Genomic DNA, 21,865 nt, shown 5'->3' on the forward strand with positions numbered 1-21,865 from the left:
CTGTGCCACTTTTGCAATGCTTGCCTTGTTTCACCTCACAACCCTCCTGCAAGGGATCCCTGTGAGCGGTGAGGTTTCGGAGGTGACCTTCCCTCAGTCATGCAGTTGGTGAGTGGCAGGGCTGGGATGGAAACAGGCTTCCCTGACTCAAAGCCCTCCCAGAGCTCTCCCCATTCTGCCAAGCTGCCTCTACTGAGGAACCCTGGGGAGTGATGGGAGCCAGCCCTACTGAACACCTGCTGCGTGCTGAGTTCTCCGCTTATGATGTTACCATCTCGCTACTGTGGAGGTCAAGTCAGTACCATTTTGTCACCTTCCCCCCTCCCCCGCTCAAGACTACAAGGCTCCCACTTGCCTGCAGAATTCAGCACAGACCCCACCTGGCATGTAGGACCCAGCCTGCTCCACGCCCACTATTTTCCTTCCTATTCACCACACCCCTGCTCATCCGGGCCACCTGGGCCTGAGGGCCGGGGAGCCCTGGCCTGGCTTCTCTGTGCCTGTCACAGGGAATTAATATCCCTCTTCAGAACTTTCAGAACAGGAGAGAACAGTTGTTTAGTCATGTTTTGGGAGAGAACTCTTGAGGGTTTTTATGTTATTGTTGTTGTCGTTGTTTTACTCCCATTGCTAGTTTTCTTATTAGCCCCACCTTTGAAATAATTTATTCATGACCTTTTCTGCAACATCTTTCATTTTCCAGACATAATCACATCTTTTGGCAGGAATTTCTTCCCCTCCTGGGGTCCATAACTGCTCCTGCAGATGCGATTATTGGTGCTAATGACTAAGTGGGGAGATGGCTGGGGGTGGGGGAGGCATGCTGGGTGGGGCCTTGGAGCTTGAGGGCAGGGGTAGCAGGAGGGGAGTGGGTTCTTCCTTTGTTCTAGACCCACAGCCTTGCTGGGAGGTTGGTCTGCGGGCCCTGGGCCCACTGCTCCCCCTCATGCCTCTCGGTGTACACATCCTGGCATTTCTTCTAGTCCTTCCCAAGAGCTTGTTTCAGCCCAGCTTTACATCAGCCCCAGGACATAGCGAGCAGGGTTGGTGCCCCCATTTTGCAGAACATAAAGTTAAAGCACACAGAGGTGAAGTGACGTGGGCAAAATCAAACAGTGAGTAGGTAGCAGAGCCAGGGCTGACGCCCAGGCCCGACTTCCGGCTGGTCCTTTCCGTAGCACTGACCTCTCCTCCCCGCCCAGCTGCCCTGAGGTGGGTCTGGCCTTGGAGCCATAAGCCCTGTGTTCTAGGCTCAGTTCGATCATCTTAGACAAGACTCGTAACCATTCTGAACTTCAGTTTCCTCATCTGTGAAATACAGCTAACAATACTTGCCCTGCTTGCCTCACAAGACAGCTGTGAGGATTGACAAGCTCAAGTGTGAGCTGAGTGGGCCCCAAAGTAAGGAGGGAGACTGAGATCCCAGCCGACCTCCCCTAGAGGACAAAGGTCGGAGGTCACCAGGCGGCAGCTGAGAAGGTGGTCCCCTTCCTGGGGAAAGGCCTGAGAGTTTCACAGCTGGTTACTTCCCATGTATCCACAGCCCTCTCCTCTCCAGGCATTTTGGTTTGTGGTTAAGAAGGGCAGGTTCTGGGTTCAGACAGCTATAGTCTCAGCTCCTGGTGGCCACAAATTAACTAGGAAGGTTACTTCTCTCAGAGCCTGTTCCCTCATCGGCAAAGTGGGAATCCTAACAGCCCCTACCTACGAGGCTGTTGTGAAGATTAAATAACGTGTGGAGAGCAGAGTGCCTGGGCCCTGTGACACCACACTGACGTAGTCATCCACTTCCTCCGGACCTCTCAGGGAAGCTCCTCTGACCCGAAGCCCCACCCTCAGGCATCTGTGGGGTGCCCAGGATGGCGAGCGGGCAGCAGCGGAAACCCAGTGAACACCAGAGACGTGGACAAAATAGATAACTGGGAGTGTTTAGAGCATAGATGCCTCAGACCTGTCCCAACAGCTGCTGCTGCTGCGCGGAGAGAGCTGCAGAACCCAGTAATGAGGGCTTTGATAAGGACGTGACAGGGAGAGGGTGGTGTGACGTGGGGAACATTTATTTTTTAGAACAGAAGAGTCAGCAGTTTTCCCTGATAAAGCCACAAACCGCAGGGGGTCTCAGAGCAAGAAGCTGGACTCAGACTTAGCGACATAAAGCCAATTTTCCCAACTCTACTCTGTGGATTAATTGCCAACACGATTTAACACCCTAGGGAACCCCACCTCCATCCATCCCTCTCTGACCTGGGAAAAATCAGCAGGTGTCTGCTCTGGGGACAGCAAACTCAAGAGATGGAGGCAAAGGTGGAAAGAGCATCAGACTGGGAACTATGTCACCTGCTTTCCATCTCAGTTCTGCTAATGATTTGCTGTGTGACCTAAGTAAGTCAGCTTCCCTCTCTAGACCCTGGTTTCTTCCTTTGTACAGGGAGGACACACGAGGGAAGGGCTGAACATTCTTCCATCTCTGCCATTATGAAGAATAATTCCCATTTTGTGTTCACACTAACCCTGAAGAACAGGCATTATTAACCCATTTTATAGATGGGAAATGAGGGCTCAGAGAGGCTGAGCACATTGTCTAACGTCACACAGCTACTTGAAAGCAACAACTTGGGATTCTAATTCAGGCCTGTCTGACCCCAAAGTTCATACCCTTTTCCTCCAATGTGTCATCTCTACCACTACCTAAGGAACCTTGACAGTCATTTATTGAGCATTTACTATGTGCCAGGCTTTGTTCTAAGCACTGTACATAATTTATCTAATTCAATCGTAAGAATAACAGTATTACATAGTACCTTTATTTACTCTGCTTTGGAGATGAAAAACTAAGACTTGAGAAGCTTAAGTAACTGGGCCATGGCCACCCAGCAAGTGGTGGCTGTACTGGGATTTGAGTACAGGAGTCTGTGTATGTATGTGTGAATATTTTTGGATCATTTCACCGGGACTCCCCTGCTGGGCATGGCAGCTTGAAGGTGAATTCCTCATCCCCATGGCCGCATCCAGGAAAATCTTTTACTATAATTAGGAAGCTAGTCAATGGTGGGGGATAAGAAGCTCGTTTTCTACTCTTAGGGCTAATAGTCTGCAGACCTCAGTTTGATGAACAAAACAATTAGAATAGGACACACCCACACATTATATACATCTCACCTGGCTATGAGTTTCAGTCTACAGTCTCTTGTGGTCCCACAGCTGTCCTTGCTCCCTAGTTCCAGTTTAGGAGCCACACAAGAGGCAGACACGCACTTTGCTCAGCGTGAGACAGTGGAGGTGGGCTGGGGGAGGGTGACATCTTTAAAGGGCATCACAAACCTTGGAGGAAAATTCAATCACTGCTCCACTGATCTGGATTTTCATAACTCTCACCCCCCTCCCGCTATCCCCAGCCAGAGCAGCTGAGGTTTGTGTATGACCTACCGACAGCACAGAGAAAGGGGAGAAAAATGTGGAAACGAGTTTGTTCATTTGGGTGATGGAGTGCCCGCTCCCCTTGCCAGCATGCAGGGTTCAATAACAGCAGACAGGGCTTCAAAAAATTGCAGCATAAATAGATGAGCCCTTTAAGGTAATAGAAATTCTGTCATCCAGGGGAGAAATATAGGTCCGGAATCCCACGGGAGGGGACACCAGGCCCCTCTCCTCCGCCTCCCATGCTCCCCATCCCGATTATAGCCAGGACTGAAAGGAAGCATCTGCGCTGAGCAATGACCAGAGGGCCCCTTATCTCCCAGCCACACGGGCTCCATGCAGGGAGGAGGCACCGCAGAGGGGGTCTGGGAAATCAAGTCCTTGCAGCTCTGGCAGTGACCTCACAAGCTATTCACTCCGGGTGCCAAGGTGGCAGCAATTAGTCCTAGAGGAACGCAGGAGGCTTCATCAGGCTGGCTGCGTAGGTGAGGCCTAATTATGGAAGGATGGTCAGCGGAGGAGTGTGGTGGGGCTGAGAAACCGGCCTTCTCCCCCGCGACAAGAAAGTCTATTCTTGGTTCTGGGGCTGCCCTTGGCAGGCCTGCAGCTCCCAGTCAGCAACTAACTTTGCTCTCTTCCTCGCACCCCCAGTTCTACCTGTACCCTCAAACAGGGCACTCAATCCAGGGCCAGTCAGCTTCTTCAGGTGGGGGGACCCCTTGGGGTAAATAACGACAACAATAATAGCACTGGCAGCGTCATCAATAATAACAGTAGTTAATACTTGTTGAAAGATTACCAATAAATATGCAGGCATTCTAAGTATTTTATATGTACTAATTAACTTAATCAGCTCAGTAATCTGATGGACTTTATTGTTATTCCCCTTTCATATATGAGAAAACAGAAGCACAGAGAGGTAAAGCATCTTGCCTATGGCCACGCAGCTTATAAGCTGCAAAGCTGATATTTGAAGGCAGGGAGTCTGGCTCCAGAGTCTGTGTAACCACTATACAGTACTGCATAAGGTGGAAGCTCACACCTTTTAACCAAAGAACCCGGAGACATTAGGCGACAGCTGCTCCAGTCCCACTGCCGCTGCCTTTTTATCTGAACTGCAGGGAAGCTAACGAGTAGATTCAAGCCCCGGCCCTCCTGGTAAGGCCTGCTGGGAAATGCAATGGATTTCTTTCTATAAAGGTCAGTTCTGGAAACTGAAGGACATTGCCCTTCCCAAGAATTTCATTCATTCCAAAAAGAGCATATTGAGTAAGATGTTCACATGATAGGCATGGTGCAGGGGGCAGTAGGAGGTGCAGGATTGGAGGGAGACAGATGCTGAGTATGAGCCATGTTCTGTGGGAAAAGAGGAGATGGAAGGGTTAATTCTGAAGAGAAGCGTTTTCAGGGAAGACTTCATGGAAGAGGCAGCCTTTGATCTTAGCCTGAAAGGCAGAGGAGGATTTTCATAGACTGAGATAAGGGTAATCAGGTGGGCATTCTAGGAAGAGAAAAACGCTTGAGGAAAAGCGCAGGTTGAAGCCCCAAAGCAGACACAATGCTTGGGGAAAAGTGAGTTATGTGTGGCACCAGCACAGGTTTGTAGCAGGACTTAGCAGGAGATGAGGTCAGGTTTGGAGGGCAGGTTACAGAGGACTGGGGCTTGAGCTTTGGTGGATAATGAGAAGCCGTGGAGAGGGGTAATGTGTCTCTAACCTCCAAGTGGGTGGGCAGTTCCACTTAGTGACCTCGCCACAGTTCAGCTACTCCCCTAGCCTGGGTGGGCGGGAAAAAAGGTCCTCACTTTCTGGATCATTCCTCACAATGACACTCCCAGGACTCTGCTGGCCTGAGCCCCCTGTCATGTGACCCTCACCCGTCCCTTCTCACCCTTGTTAATCATGGTGTTCTGACTGGTTGAGGATCCTGGGTTCTAACAGGGCGAGAACAACCTTGGAGAAGATTGTGGGGCTGTCCAAGGTGCTGAAACAATGCCACTCCCAACTTGAAGCACTTCCATTTTAATGACTGTCTCCCACGCCGTTGTTTCTTTTGGGTAGAGAATTTCATTCCTACCTTACAATGGAGAAATAGAAGCCTCAAAAGTTAGCACGACCACACTAGGAACTTAGTTTCTTGCCTTCTAGCCCAGGGCTGTTTTCTGCCACCTGGCAGCACCAACGTAATTCAGCAATGCACGCCCCAAGTGATTTCATTGCTGCTGCCACACTAACATGTAAAATGCCCAGAGTCTCTTCCCATCTCCATTTCTACATCTATTTCCTCAAACACTGACAGGTGTGTCCACCCCAGCGTGCCTCCTGAGGCTGACCATTCAGAATGCTTGGGCAGACCTATGGACTAGCAGCTGTATGTGCTCATGGCTCTGTTCTGATGTGAACATCTGGGAGCAGCTCATCCTGACACTTTTTTGGAAGGGGGTGCTGAGCTCGGGGAAAGCAATGCTCTCATAGTTCACCCATAAATTACTACCATCTTTACTGGGTGTCTATTGTGTTCTAGGCTCTGAACTGTAAACTTTCCATATGAACTGTCTCACTCTCATGGCCAAGTCTCCTCTCAACAGATGAGGAAATTCAGTCGTAGGCAGGATAAGTGACTTGTAAGTAGGCAGGGTGGAGATTGGAGGGCTAGAATTTGAACTCAGATTTGTGTGGTTCCATAGTGACCCATCAATCAAAGACTGTCATCTCACTTATGAGAATTCAGTGGCTCCCACCACTACTGGCTTTGTGATGCTGGGCCAGTCACTTATCCTGTTTGAATTTCATCCTCGTTTGCAAACTGAGGAATGTAAAAGTGTACCTCCATAGGGCCATTGTGAGGAATAGAAATGAAGCACGCAGCAAAGACTCAATAACTGCTTGCTGCTAATGTGAATATGATTGTTATTGGGTACAAGGTCCTTGATGGCTGGACGGGTACATGATTAGACTTCCCATATCCCCCGCTGGGAAGGTGAGTAGGAAGGAGAAAGAATGTCAGGGCCAGCACATCCAGAGTACCAGGCAGGACTTGCTTCTGCCCTACATGCTCGTGATCTCAGGCGGTGGGGGACCACCTGGCTGGAGCAGGTATGTCACTGGGCTCCCAGGGGTGGTTCCGCACCACTTTACCAGCACTCCTTACATTTATGCTGAGCCTGAGACCATTCCTAGCCCTCGGAGACTGCTTTCTTAAACCTATCCCTACATCCTCCTTAAGGAGCCCTTGGCAGGGGGAGGACAGCTGTGGATGTGGCCGTGTGAGCTACTCACATCCAATAGCAAGCAGGACTGATGTGACTCCTCTCTTGCAGATGAGGAAACTGAGGTCCAGCAAGGTGAAGTGCCATGTCCAAGGGACATAAGCCTAGGATCAAGGTCTCCAAACACTCAAGGCTTTTTAAATTAGTCTCTAACTGCCCATCCTAAAAATCTTTCAAGGAAAAAGGCAGGTACATAAATTCACAAACCAACCGATAAATAAAGGAATTGCTCATTATGATTGACCATGGGACATTTGGGGGAAGTCTCAGCCAAGTCTGCTCTGCTCATTGCCCCAGTCCTCCTCCCCTACCAAAGCTGGCTAATTGCAGGAAGTCCCATTCATTCAGAAGCTGGGGTGAGGGTGGCAATGATGATTTCCCCCTTGGAGCCTGGTGCATGCAAGAATGAGTCACGCTGCATGAGAACAACCGACTGCTCTGTAATCACCTCCAGCGGCTCCTGCTCAACATGCGACAGGGCCCAGAAGAGCCTTTCCAGGTATAATGAGGCTGGGCAGGAGGAGATGGATGAGAATTCACGTGGTCTCACTAGGGCAGCTTGGCTCACAATCTGTCTTAGCCCCAAGCTCCAGGCCGGAGGGACTCCACAGCGAGGTGATTCCTATAAGAGCCAAGTCCCCCCAGAGTTCAGGAGCAGGAAGTCATTTGCATCCTGGAGGGGAGGAAGAGAGGCAGTGGCCTGGTCCCCAGACTGTTGGAGCTCTGGCCTGGGAGCAGTGGGCACACAGACACCAGCCTTCCTAGGCCCTCCCAGGGTCCTGATTTCCCCTTTTCTGAGGAACAGTGACTAGGTCGGCAGCTGGAGGTAAAGAATGGGGAACAGGGAGGTGGAACTCCCAGCAGGCCCACAGACAATGTATATAATCAGACTGTAATAATCTCAGTGAGACCCCTTTGCAAACACACACACACACGCACACACACACCTCCTTGCTCCTACTTCCCTTCATTTCCCCCAGAAGGGTGTGTCTCCTGACTTGGTCTGTGGAGTCTGCATAGGAGACCATCTTATAAATGTGGTTCATCTCTCCCGTTTCACCTCAAACTTCTCATTTACAGATGAAGGAACTGGGACTGTGGGAGGGGAAGCCATGTGCCCACAGCCGTAGATATGCCCTAGCAGCCAAGCTGGGACTGGAGTCAGGAAGCGCCACCAGCAGTGTGTTGTGGGCAGTGGACTTCCCCTTCAGTCACCTGATCACTCGTCTATGTGAGATTCTCATCCCAAACAACTCTTCTGTCCTACCCAAACCCCAAAGCTAGGGCACTCCATTTTTCTATGGAAGTTACAGACACAGCTCACATCAATAAAGGTCCATGAGAGAGGAAACTTGCAGGAGGAGCAGATTTTTCTCTTTTGAAGAGTGTTTGAGTCCTGAGACCCACTGGGCACACCCCACCTCCACCTTTGAACAGGATTCCACTTCCGCTGTCAAGTTCCCTAGAATCAAACCTCATAAAGACCGGCATAATTCATGAGGAAATACAAATAGTAAACAAACATGTGGGGAAAAGGTTCACTCTCCCTAGTAATCAGAGAAATGCAAATTAGAGCAACACTGACGAGCCATTTTCTACCTATATAATTAGCCCAAATTAAAGAAAAGAATGTTAGGAAAGTTGTTTTGAAATAGGTATGTTCACACACAGCTGGTGGCAGTATAGATTTCTATAACCCTTGAGGAAAGTAATATAGCAACATCCATCAGGAGCCATAAATAATTATGCCTACTGACCCTGGAAATTCACCCTAAGGAAATCATTCAACAGGCAGGGAAAAGCTGTTTGTAGGGAGATGCTCAGTGCAACATTTGCTGGGAACACTGGAAGCAGCTCAGTATTCAGCAGGAAGGGAATGGCTGAGCAAACTGGGAGTATATCAGCTCCTGCAGTGTTATGCAGTCATATAAAATGATAATTAAGAAGCCCGAAGCAGCAGATGTGGGGGAAAGAAAGCAGAAGGCAAAACTGCCCATGTGCACTGTGGTTATTATGATATAAAAATACACATACTCCTCAACTTATGATGGAGTTATGTCCTGATAAACCCATCGTGAGTTGAGACTATTATAAGTCAGAAATGCCTTTAATCCACCTCACCTGCCGAACATCATGGCTTAGCCGGGCCTGCCTGAAACGTGCTTAGAGTACTTACAGTAGCCTGCAGTTGGGCACAGTCATCGCGCTGCTGCTGCCCAGCATCACAAGAGAGTAAGGTACAGCAGATCACGGGCCCAGGAAAAGAGCAACATTCAAAATTGAAGTACAGTTTCCAGAGAGTTATTGCTTTCACACCATCGTAAAATTGAAACATCGTAAGTCAATCCATTGTAAGTTGAGGACTGTCTGTATTGTGTGCATAAGAATATGGACAAGGGGGAGCTGGGCATGAAGACAACTGGTGTTTCGGGGCGACAGGGACAATGGAGAAAATCTCCTCCTTCCATTACTTTTACTAATACAAACCCCAGCAGAACTGGGCCTTGGAGAACAGCCTTGGCGGGTCTCTGGTCATGGGCTCTGTCTCTGAGGGGGACATGGAAACACTCCAGTTCTTCTTCCCTGGGCATAGGGCCACACTCCCTGATCCCACCTGGAGGTAGGAGGAGCTGGCCCTCCTCTCCTGAGTGGGGTGGGGGGCACAGGAGCTGTGGGAAGCCCCTCCCATCTTACCATGAAGCCTGGGGCACAAGTGCAGCTCCCAGTGATGCTGTGGCAGTCGGCCCCATTCTGACAGGGGCAAGGCAGCCGGCAGCCATCGCCATAGTAGCCAGCAGGGCAGGACTCATTGCAGTGGCGGCCAGACCAACCTGGCTGGCAGGTGCAAGCTCCGGTTACTGGGTGGCAGCTGAGCAGCGGGGAGAAGAACAAGAAGACAGTCTGGTCAGGGATGCGGGCATGTCCCGCCCCCTGCCCACACCATGTCTGGTCTGCCCGGGGTAGCAGGATCCAAGGGCCTTGGAGGCGAAATTTCTTGAAGCCTCATTTGTTTGTCAGAAGAACCCAAGGTCCCGTGGTCTCATTAGCCCCCCCAAAAATGAGGCTCATGGTAGTTATATAATTTGCCTAAAGTCACATAGCAAGTAAGTGGCAAAAGCAGGATTAGAAGACAGGTCTCCAGACTCCCAAACAAGTAGTCTTTATAGTACAAATACACAGAGACCAAAGCAGAAGGCAGCCTTTTTTAGTCCCTTCCCTTCGGTACTATGGGGTCCAGCGCTTCATCCACTCTGCACCCCAGGCAGATGCTTGGTGTGGGGGCAGGCACAAGAGGGAGACCCCGTGGCACACCACAGGTACTCAGCGAACATCTGAGACCTCCGGGCAGGTGCCTCCCTCCCCCTACACCCCCCAGCGTCTGCACTGGAGAGGATACCCTCTATTTGCTTTGCCAGGGCAACTTAAGCGTGAGGGAGATCGTGTCCATCCCAAACCTGTCTAGGTCAGAGAAAGAACCACTTGGCTATAGGCAGGAATTGCCTGTCATGACCTCCAGAGGGTGGGGCAAACTCTGGTCGGCAAAAGTCTGAGCCAGCAGCCAATACCATTCATGACCAGAGGGGATAAGGGGTATGGTGACTGCGCTTCTCAGAGCTTCTGCAAGTGTGTAACTGACTGATGGCCCCAGGTGCTGTGTCTGAAACCCATCACCACATTTGCTCAGAGGCCACACACCTCCCCTGGGCTGCTCCCAGCTATTACATAGCAGGGATATTGAGGTCGGCATATTCCTGGGAGATCTGGGACTCCTCTGATGGGCAACTTTGGCTTAAAGACTTAGCACCTTACCAAACTTTCTTAGAACTGTGCTGCAGTCTAAGGCCTTCCTCCCTCCCTTTCTTCCTTCCTTCCTTCCTTCCTTCCTTCCTTCCTTCCTTCCTTCCTTCCTTCCTTCCTCCTTCCCTTCTTTCCTTCCTTCCTTCCTCCCTCCCTCCTTTCCTCTCTCCCTTCCTTCTTTCCTTCCTTCCTTCTTTCCTTCCTTCCTCCCTCCATCCCTCCTTCTCTCCCTTCCTTCCTCCCTCCCTCCCTCCCTCCCTCTCTCCCTTCCTTCTCTCCTTCACATGGGTCAGAACTGCATTGCAGCCTGCCGCTCTCTCAGCCTCCCCGGTGTCCTTTCCATTTCCCCTCACAGCTCTCTCCTTAGTAAATCTCTTATACTTTGCATCTCCTGCTGAGAGGGCCCAGAGTACACTCCAGAGAAGATGCTGGATGGTAGAGATAAGCCTCTGAGATTCCCTGAGACGCCTGCCTCCCTGCACCTGAGTCCAGCTGAAGGGATGTGGCCGGAGGAGCATCTGGGCTGGCAGAGGTGCCTGGGTACAAGTCTCAGTTCTGCTAAGGCCCACAAGGACATGTCTCTGTCCGCCAGGGTCATTGGAAGATCTCCAGGCCTGGCTTATATTCTCGGCCCAATTAAATACTGGGCATGAGTAATACTTTTATTGCAAGTAATTATTTTCTGTGTTGTTGACTTGTTTGTCTTCTGTCTCCCCTACCAGATGACAGCTCCTCGGGGGAAGGCCTTCTATTTCACCTCTGCATTGTCACCCAGCAGGGTCCCTGGTACCCTGGGGATGCTCAGTACATACCTGGCGAATGAGATAAAGAAAAACTAACTGTATGAAGCCCAGCCAAGGTACTTCTCTTCTGGGAGCCCTGGTTTTCTCACGGAAAATGAGGGATGGACAGGGGCAGACATTCCTGAATAGTTAAGTGCAGTAGCTAATCATCATTTTGGAAAATGTTGAATTATTAATTAGTCTCATTAATAATCGAATCAATAATTAGATATCACTTTTTCTCTATCACAACAGTAAAAACATTTTTCTTAAAGGAATAATATTCAATGCTGGTAAAGGTTTCTGGAAAAAAATGTGGGAATATATATCAGGAGTCCTAAAAATATTCAGACTCTTTGGTCTTGTAATTCCATTTCTAAGAATCTGTCCTAAGGAAATAATCATAGTTGTGGGGAAAGATTTATGCACACAGATATTCCCTGAAGCATTATTTATAACAGTGGGAAATGGAAGCAATTTAAATAATAAATAATATGTGACCAGGCTATTAAAGCACCAGGCAATTTACACATATTTCTAGTCATCGAATAAGCCTGTGAGTTAGACATAGTGCCTCTATTTTACAAATGGCACTTGGAGGTTATGTGACTTGCCCAAGGTCACATAGCTAACTCTGTGGCAGCTGGAATCCAAACGTAGGTCTGTCTGAACCTACTCTTGTCTGATGCCTCATGCCGCCTCTGAAAACAGGGTACTGGTTAAATGAATTATGGCAATTCACAGGAAAGGATGTTAGAGAAGCATTCAAATGTTTTCCACACTATTTAATGATATGATATCAGGTTAAGTGAAATAAGCAAATTATATACAAAGTCATGATCTACAATGTGAAAAAAGCGATACAGATATATACAGACATGGATGATGGATAAACAAATTACAACAAAATGGTTTTTGTACTCCCCTCTGGGTTGAGAAATTATGAGTGATTCTGAGTTTTTTCTTTAAATTTCTACATATTCTCTAATGCTCCCAACCTGAACATCTGTTATATTTATAAACAGATGCAAAGCGATAAAAATTGTAAATACGTTAAAAAGAAGAATGCATGTAGAAGATGAGTGTTTGAAGACTTCCTGATCTTCGTGTTTCCAGAAAAATTCCTCTCTGATCTGAGCCCCGCACTGTAAGGGGAAATGCCATGGGGCAGGGAGCCCTATTTGCTGCCGCTGACCCTCCGCCAGCAGTGGCGCTCTCCCCTCTGTTCCAACACTCCGAGCAAAGCCCGCAGGCATGGCCTTTCTCCGTTCCAACTTTCTAGGGGCCTCCTCTGGGGTTTTGACTTAGGGCTAGAGGGTGGCTCAGTCACAGTCGTGGAGATGACATGCTTGGACCCAGGAAATAGCCTGGCAGGCAGCGTTGACTGCAGAGATCAGCTCTGCCCAGCCTGGGTGATTTTCTAAACAGTACCAGGCATCCTTGTGGCCTTTCCATCAACAGAATCTCTCACTTCAGGAACACCACCCCGTGAAAAGCCTACTAGACACGCAGTGAACCAGAAAACGCTGACTTCTAAGCATTCCCGCATTTCCCGCTTTCCATCGCAGCTGCCAACGTTTTGGCTGCTCTGGGTTGTTTCTCTGTGCCAATTTCACTTTCCACTCCGAGAGCCAGAAAGCTCAAAACCAAACCTGAAATCATGTCTTTCTCTCTCCTTTTATGTTCTAAAATTCTATTTTAAAAAGCGAGACCTCTATTTTCTTAATTTGATGGCTTGTCAAGTATTATAAAAACCCCCAAATCCCTTTGAAAGGAGAGTGGGGAACGACTGCTGACGATGACTGAGAAACAAGCACCTTCATCACGTCTTCCTGCTGCCTCCTCCCAGCGGTGGCAGAGCCATTCCCGTGGGCCACACGGCCAGCAAGTAACTGCTGGTTAGGCTCAGGCAAAAGTCATGGACATCCGGTGGTTAGGCTAATGGTTCCGTTTGCTCTGTTTCTTTTTCTTCGCTTTTCTCCCATTTTCCCCAGACACAGATTAATCACAAGTTAACGGGAGGCCGAAAACTGAACAATACAGGATTCTTTTCTGGGTGGATTTTTCTGCCCTTTCCCACCCCCACTCTCAGATTACTATCAATGTTGCCTCTGTTGGCTAAAACAAATCTTTCAAAGGTAATACATGATGGTGGCTGCTGGAATTTGTCTGTGATAATCCAATTGTGGGGGGAAGAGGCCCAGCACACAGACACTCTCTTTCTCAAGGTTATTCTTTATGAAGGAGGATGGTTTCTTTGTGTGTGCTACAAAGCGTTTATAAAGGGAATGAAGCGTTGAGGAATCTTATCAGCCACTTCTTCCTTCCCGAGGCATGTGGACTTGACCTCTTTGAAGCAGTCTCTCCAGGGGCTGGGGCTGGATGAGCAGGGTTTTCTTTGGGTGGGGGTTGGGAGTACTTGTCTTCCTAGGAAAGACAAGTACTCAAGGCCTTGCAAGCCGGTTTGGTGGGGCTCTGTTGTAAGCGCTTACGACAAAAATAAGCAAAAGCCGGGAAAATGAGGCTAGGCTTTTGGGAGTCCCATGCTTCATCTCGTGTGAGTTAGATGGAAGCTTCACTTTCAAAGACCCCAAGAGAACATTTACCCCCACTGGGCTGATGAAAGGTGATGGGCAGATTGGGAAACTGAGACACAGAGAGGAGAAGCAAACTTATCAGGACATTTGTTTAGACAGAGGTAGTTCTGAGGTCAGGACTCAGGCTCCTCAGGCGCCACCAGAACCGGCAGCTGAACTGCTTTGGGATGAGGAGCTATATATAGAGTTGCCCTTCCGCTTTCCTTGGATCCCACAAGAAGGCTCTAGAATGGGACAAAGTTTCATGGGAAGAGAAGAATGACCTGTGTCCACAGAGAGGAAGAGAGCTAGCTGTTCTCTATGTCTACGAGAACAAAGCCAGTGCAGCATGAGAGAGTTCAGTTAGACCAGAGGCTCTCAATCTCGGGCAATTTTGCCTCCCTCCATTCCACCCAGGAAATAGTTTTGGTTCTCAGAACTTGGGGGCGGGGTGTTGCTATTGGCATCTAGTTGGCAGAGGCCAGGGAAACTTCTAACATCCTAAAAAAAACAGGACAGCTCCCCACAACAAAGAATCATCCAGCCCCAAATGTCAATAGCAGTGAGGCTGAGAAACCCTGAGTTGGCCTGAACACAAACTGTAAATGTTGGGGGCTCAGCCACTGGGGCAGTGTGCCAAGAGAAAGGAGTGAAATGTATTTTAAGAGCAGGGCAGACATCAGCTCAGGGGCAGAGTGCTGAGGCTGCAGACATGGACGAGCCAGGCGCTCCTGCCCTCAAAGAACCCGGGCTGTGACACAGCTCTCTGCCAGGAGGCAGGCATGCAGACACTGAGGAGCCCCGCCTAGGGGTTGGCTGCCAGGAGCTCTCGGGGCCCCCACTCCTAAGCAGGGCTACTGCCTCCCAGTCCCTGAAACATGACACGCATTAAAGACAGTAAAGCAAATAATCATCAATATTGGATGGGCTAAGATTAGCGACGGAGAAGAGGGAGTCCTTCCAGATTAATAATGCATCGAGGACTCCTTCAGAGGAAGGATAAATTATGCAGGGCATGGCTGCTCAAGCACAGGAGGAAAACAATAGCTCTTTAATTTGAGGGTTGGTTGGATCTATGTGGCAGGGACTCACCCTACATACGACCTCAGCAGCAGCCTTGATTTCTGTCCTGGAGAGGGTCCTCCCTTGGCTTCTATGCAGGGGTGGGGAGTCCTAGTGCTGTCCTCCAATCATGGAACAGTCTGAGGTAGCTACCCAGCCCACTGACCAGCCATGCACAATTCCTGTGTTTAGAGCTTTAGAGCTCTCGCCCTGCCCTCCAGTGCAGATTTCACCTCCTCCAGGAAGCCTTCCTGACCACCATAGCATTCTCCAGCTCCAGGAACTAAGGACTGAGGACAGATTCCATCTAAGCCATAACAGTCACTAAGATGCCTCTGCTTGCAGTGACCAGAGGCTCTTGGGTAATTTGTGGAGCATCAAAAGCTGGAAATGAAGAGGGGCCGAGGCTAAGTCCTGGCTGTCCGAGAGTCAGGGCTGCGAACAGCAGCAGCATCCACTGCTTGGAGCAACCAGTCCTTCCCTGAACTGTCTTGCACCCAGATAAGAGGCAGCCACACAAAGGGCCGTGGAGGCATTTGTCTGCGGGCTGACAGCCTCATTTATTAGCAGAGGGAGGGGCCCGCTGGTGCATGAAGTGAAGGGAGATGGGAGAAGTGGCCCAGGGCAGCTCTGGTTTCTCTGCTCCCCAGATTCAGGCTCATCTGGAAACAGGGGTGAGGCTAGCTTCAGCCCAGGTGTCCCCAAGCCCCAAAGAATACACAGTACAGAAGAGGCTGGCCCCAAGCCAAGGCCCTGACAAAGCTCCTGCTCTCTGTCACTCCTGCTCCTCCACACTAGTCAGGGGCTGCTGGGTCAGCCCTCCCCAGGCCCAGGCAAGCCACCCTGATTGTTAAGGTCCCTTCTAGTACTGGTCCTCTGTGGCTCTTGCTTCTGCCCTGGCAGTCCTGTTTCTGGGTTTGGGGTTGGGGAAGCTCTTGGCTAAATGTGAAGCATGTGGAGGTGAAATGTTCTCTCGGACAATGTCTCCAGAGCCTGTGGCATCCCAAGCCCAGCCGTCCCAGCCCCTCCTGGACTGTGTGGCTCTACCCCACCCTACCCCGTTCCCCTGAGGGTCACCAGGCTCCCTCCTTGTTCCTGGGTGTGGAGTCTCAGGTTAGCCCATTTGCAATGCTGACAGCCAAGTGTGGTGACAGAGGCAGGTGACCTGGGTCCTGGTTCTGTCTGTGTGGCCCGGGTTTTCCCTTTTTTTCATCAAAGTGGTCAGCAAAGATGATTGCTGAGGTCCCGGCTCTTGCACTGTCCTACCTGGATGACTAGGCTAGAAGTGGCGGTCTGTGCCCTGAGCAGCCCCCTCTTCACCTGTGCCCACCCCACTCGTCTGCAGCTTGTACCTGATGGTGTTGTGGGCATCACAAGGGCAGGGCAAGGTACAGCCTGGGCCGTGCAGGCCCTCGGGGCACAGCCGCTCCTGGCAGCGTGGGCCTTTGTAGCCAGGTTCACACTCACAGGCGCCAGTGGTGGGCGAACACTGGCCCCCGTTGTGGCAGTCACAGCGCTGCGAGCATTGGAAGCCGAAGGTCCCGAAGGGGCACTCCTCTTGGCACCTGTGGGACAGCAGAGGGGGTTGAGGTTGTACCCCTCACCTGCCCTTCCAGATCCATACATCATGCAACCCCCAGTCTCCAGGCCGGGGCCTGGTGTGCTGCACCCCCCTCACAGCTTCCTCCCCTCTTCCCTCTCCTCCTCCAGGAAGGATTCCTCCTCCAGGAAGGATTCCGTGGTTTAGTCACCCCTTCATGCCAGGTCCCCTCAATTCCTCAGCACCGAGTTTGTACTATCGTATTTCATTAGTTATAGGCCTTATGTGTTTGTATTTTCATTTTTGATTACAGTAAAATATATATAACATAAAATTTACCATTTTAACCATGTTAAGTGTACAGTTCCATGGCAGTAAGTACATTCACACTGTTGTGCGACCATCACCACCATCCATCTCCAGAAGCTTTTCATCTTCCCAAACTGAAATTTCTGTACCTACTAAACACTAAACCTTATGTTTTAAAAATATATTTTAACATTTCTGAAATCAGTTAAATCTTATAACTGATGGCATGTCATAGTTTAATTATCTGTGATTTTTATCCTTAGCAGTATATAAAATAATGACGCATCTTACAACTGGTGGCATCTTAGATTTGATGAAATGGGATAATTTTATTTCTATTCACTGTTTCTGTTTTGCTTTTTTTTGAGTCTTTGGAGCAGATGTATGGTTTCCCTTTGTCATACGAGGAGATGTGTCTCCTCTGCCAGTGTGGAATTTCCCTGAGTACAAGAGGCGTCTTCTTTGACCAGACTGGAGAATTCCTCTTCCTTGGACTGGGGATCCCCTCAGGGCCGGGGCTAAGCTTCTCCCAACAACTGGTAAGTCCCTCAAAAAGTAGGACTGGTCCCTCTGTGTCCTTCTGCTCAGGCCTGGTACTTAGAGCTCACAGCATCGTGATAGTTATTTGACTTACAGAGGCACAGCCATTGGTCACGGATTCTCTGGGGGAGGGTGTGACCCCTGCTGCTGACTTCCTGGCCTCCTGGACTTGCCCAACACCACAGCGCAGGGCTATTTCCCAGGGGATGCCAATCTGTTGTCATAGCAACTGGATCCTGACAAGTTAAGGGGTAAACCTCGGGGCCTGTGTGGTAAAAGCGGGGGGGTGACTCCTGTGTCCCAGAGACAGCGGGAATGGCCTCTGAGGTTATGGATTATCCGTGTCCCAGCGTTGCTTCAATGGTGCAAGGAATGGAGAACTGACCTACAATTCCGCTCCGTCGTCATAAAATGGGATGATAATAATGAAACCTCACCTCGTTGTTTGAGGATTAAAGGAGATAAAGTGTACAAACGTTGAGAAAGGTGTCCCGCCCATGGTAAGGGCTCAATTAGGAATGTAACTTATTGTTACTCTTGCAAATATTGTTTCTGTAATTCTCATAACACAGCCCGTCTGACCTTCTGCCTCAGATTCTGATATGAAAAGCTCGAAGGGAAGAATTCCAAAATGTTAAAAATGGAGTGGACCTGAGGAATTAGAGTGTTTTAATTGTCATGTTTTCTCATTTTCCAGGTTTTCTACAGGTTTTATACAATAATTGAGGGGGGGGAAGCAATAAAAGATGTTTTAAAAAAAAACAACACATTCCTAGCTTCTTTATTAATCTCATGGAGTCTTGAGTTGGAATCAGTGCTCTCCACAATAGGTCCGGAACCCCTGAGCCTGGGCGGCCTCGGTTAGCTGTCGTGAGGATGAGTGGCCAGACACCAGTGAAGCAGTAGCGGCCACCAGCAAGGACCCGGGGGATGGAGCCGCCAGTGTGTTGGGCTTAAGTCTTGGCAACTCCACGTTGGGGTGTCTCTGTCTCTCTTCTGACTTTGTTGCCTTGAGCCTATAACGACAGAGGCCTGAGGAGGGTGACGGGGTCTAGCCTTGAGGACTTCCCTCACAGGAAGATGCCACTCACCCTCCCCTCTCAGAGCCACTGTGGCAAAAGGACTCTGGCAGAATGAAGGGGGAGCAGGGGTCTTCTTCTCTAGGCACTGAGAGAGAGGTGCCCAGCTTCTTCTCTGGGCACTGGATAGAGAGGGACTTCTAGCTGCGCAGGCCCCAAAGCACGTCCCCAGGCCCCTGGAGCAGCAGATATTCCTCTAACCCTTACTTTACAGTTGAGGAGGCTGAGATGCAGACAGGTCAGGTGACTCTTCACCCCCAGAGCATTTTCCTACAAATCTTGCTGCATTTTAGCCAGTCTGAGGCCTCGTGAAAGGAAAGAGAACAGAAAAGAGAGGGAGGAAGAAGAAAGAAAGAAAAGAGATATCTGGAGAAGGAATGGAAGGTGGAAGACAGGAAGGAGGAGAGGAGGCAGGATAGGGGAGGTAACAAGGGAAACTGAGGCAGAAGGGGAGGACACAGAGCATTGAAGAGCTAGAAAATCACTACCTGAATCGCTAGTCCCTGTTCAACCTCAGAATGGACTTTTCCCGAAGTCATGGAGCTTGGTTCTCCTCAGATGTCTCAGACATCAGGGGAAGGAACCCAAGCCAGGAGATACCTCTTGACTTCTCATCCCTGTCGCTGGAACACTCCTGTTCCCTCCCACCCGGCAGCATAGGGCAGAGCCCTGAGCAGTGAGTTTCCTCTGAAGGGCATTTCCCTCACCCTCCCTGCCATGTTTATGAAGGGACTGACTCCACAGCCCCAGCAAAAGAATCTGGAAATGAAATATTGACAACCTAATCCATTTACATAATCAGCCTCTTTTTTTTTTCTACTCACAATTTAAATAACTTATTTATTTAGAGATCAAGCAATGACTGCTAATGAATTTTACACAAAGCACGCTAATAACAGGGCCTGTGGAACAGAAGGGTAATCACAGCAGGAATTAGTTTTCTACTTAAACATCCTTCCTTTGCAACATATCAATCTAATGTGTCTGATATTGCCATTAACAACCAGATACATTGCTCAATTAAATTACAAAATGAGCTGCAAAACCCTCGTTATGTTTCGTGTTTAATTTGCACTGGATTCTGCCTATCTGGGGAGGCTTGCATTATTACACCCACTCAATTTTAATATGCTCGTGATGATTTCGGGTGGGTTAATGCAGCTGTCACCTACAAAATTAATGGAGGCAATTTTACAAAATATTAAATACCAGGCAGCCCATTTAGGTGGGAAACCCAAATGTTACCTGGCCCTTCTGTTGAACTCGTCTCTGTAGTTGATTGGCAAAGCTTGCTAGAGGACCGTATGACTTTGGGGATTTCTCTCTGCCCCAGGATCACGGGCTGGGCCCCAACAAGAAGAGTGATTCTCCATTTGGGACATCCTGGCATTGAAAATCGAGGGTGCCAATGAGGCAGGGCCTACTGGTGTTGAGTACGGCCAGGCGGAGCCCTGAGCCTGCTCGTCTCCAACTCTAAATGGGCTGCCTTCCTGCTCATGTGAAAGTGGACTGAAACAAAGGGGCCCTGTTCTGGTTCTAGGGTCTTCCGGCTCCTGTCCTTCCTGGTTCATTCTGAGTGTTTCCTTACTGGGGGAGATGGTGAGGACGGGAAGGTGGGCTCACTGTTTCAGTTCTTTCTCCCCCACTTTGGCCAGAGACCCAGTCTCTGACACAGTTCAGAGGGATGGGCTGGATCCCTAGCCGTAACACCGCACGTTCTGTGCTTGGGAAGCTCATGGAGATGTACACTGATTCACAAAGAGATCAGGTCTGTCTTGAAGACTTCAGGCTAGGGGTCAGCAAGTCTGCGCTAACAATGGCAAAGCTCTTTTTAGGTTGTCACTAAGGACTTAGGCTGACTCCAGTGGAAGTTGGAGGAGCCCAGTTACGTTGGACAGAAGGACTCATTGGCTGATTCAGCCCCTATCCGTGCTTCCTGATGTTACCTGGTCCAGGAAGGCAGAGGAGTGGTGAACAAACATTCTCCTTGCCTCACCTTGTTTGGGAAGAGTAACAAAACCCAGCGTCAGAGATGAAACATGGATCCTCCAGAACCAGGCAAGGATGTGAGAGCCTCCGCTCCCCGGCCCTCTCTCTGCTTGAAGACATGCGTGTGGTTGAGAGTGTGAGGCAGGAGGCTTAGCCTGGGTCCTACAGGCAAAAAACTCCGTCTCTGAAGTCACTCGCCACCACACTGGTCGTTGTTTCTCATTTCTCCTTCACAGCACCTTCCTGTCATCCTAGCATCCTTCCTCCTGTAGCAAATGTGCACACGCGGTAATTCCTCAGTTATGTGTTTGTGGATTACCCATTCTGCAAGGCTGGTTTGATCCCAGGACATTGGTGTCCTTGTTCAGTTTGATTTCAAGCCACAGGCCTTCTGAGGATGCAAACTGATGTCATGATCCATTTGGCAGAACTCACAGTAGGCATAAAAGTCCCCTTCTAGAAGAAATCGTGCAAAATGTGCAAACTGAGTTGGCACTCCCAGCTTCCTTGGATTATGGGTGCCATTGCCTCCCTCCAAGAGGGCGGAAAGTAGAGTGCACAGTAGGTACTCACCTGCTTCCCCAAGTGAGTCAATGCAAGTTCAGGGCTCAGGTCACTGGGCTGGGGGAGGGGTACACACAGCAAGCCAAGGGTCAGGGAGGATAAACTGATGAATCTCCCCAGCAGGAGGACTCAGAATACTTTCTGAGAAAGGAATGGGAAAGCTGGCAGGAGAATGCTGTGGGCTGGTAAACCTCAGCTGGTCTCTGCAAGGCTGCTGTGAGAATGAGTGACATGAACAGCAAGGACAATAGTTAACATCATCCTTACCTGTCCCCCATGTATCCGGCTGTGCAATGGCATTGTCCAGTCACATGGTCACACTGCCCTCCATGGTGGCACGGACAGTCCTGGCTGCAGTTCTGCCCAAAGGTCCCTGGCGGGCAGGGCTGTGCGCACACAGCTCCCTGAAACAGAGGAGGGAAGACAAAAACAAATGGTGATTCGGACATGGAATCTGGGACCACTCTCTCCTGGAAATGACACAGCTGCTACAGCCCAAGGGTCCACCCATTCCCTCAGTGGGACGTTCTCCTCAATTACAGAAGCACAGAACGCTGGATATCATGGCTCCAAAGCCCAATTTTAGAGACGGGGAGACTAAGGCCAATTTGCTCATCCCATTATTCAGCACACATTTATTGAGTGCCTGTTGTATACCAGGCACTGTGTTAGACACTAAGAATATACACATATGAGTAAGACTCGATTCCTCCCAGTCTACTGGGGAGAGAGAAAAGAAAACAGGTAACCCAAGTACCAGGTTCTAATTGCTCTCACACTGGTACACAATAAAGTGCTGAGGAAAAACAAGGAAGAGACTGTGATTAAACATGTAGTCTGGAAACACATTCATCTCCATTCCTTTCCTAAACCCAGGTAACATGAGAGGAGAGAAGGAAAGGTATAAACCAGAAGGATAAGAGGAATGGGAGAAGAGACCG

At 49.6% G+C, this 21,865-nt stretch overlaps 1 protein-coding gene across 6 annotated transcripts in view; it reads right to left on the reverse strand.

The window, feature by feature from the left end:
• The window catches only part of MEGF11 (multiple EGF like domains 11), a 339,010-nt gene that overhangs the window by 45,052 nt on the left and 272,093 nt on the right, over positions 1-21,865 (reverse strand). For all 6 annotated transcript variants that reach the window (XR_013993445.1, XM_081049866.1, XM_081049863.1 and 3 more), the window contains 3 exons: positions 21,192-21,328; positions 16,256-16,468; positions 9,380-9,554 (listed from right to left, as the gene is read on the reverse strand). Coding sequence is in view for 5 of the 6 variants with exons in the window: in XM_081049866.1 (XP_080905992.1) it covers positions 9,380-9,554; positions 16,256-16,468; positions 21,192-21,328 (525 nt within the window). In the remaining variant the exon portion in view is untranslated. The remainder of the gene's footprint in view (positions 1-9,379; positions 9,555-16,255; positions 16,469-21,191; positions 21,329-21,865) is intronic.

The sequence above is a fragment of the Rhinolophus hipposideros genome (assembly GCF_964194185.1).
Source record: "Rhinolophus hipposideros genome assembly, chromosome: 5".
Classification (NCBI taxonomy): Eukaryota; Metazoa; Chordata; class Mammalia; order Chiroptera; family Rhinolophidae; genus Rhinolophus; species Rhinolophus hipposideros.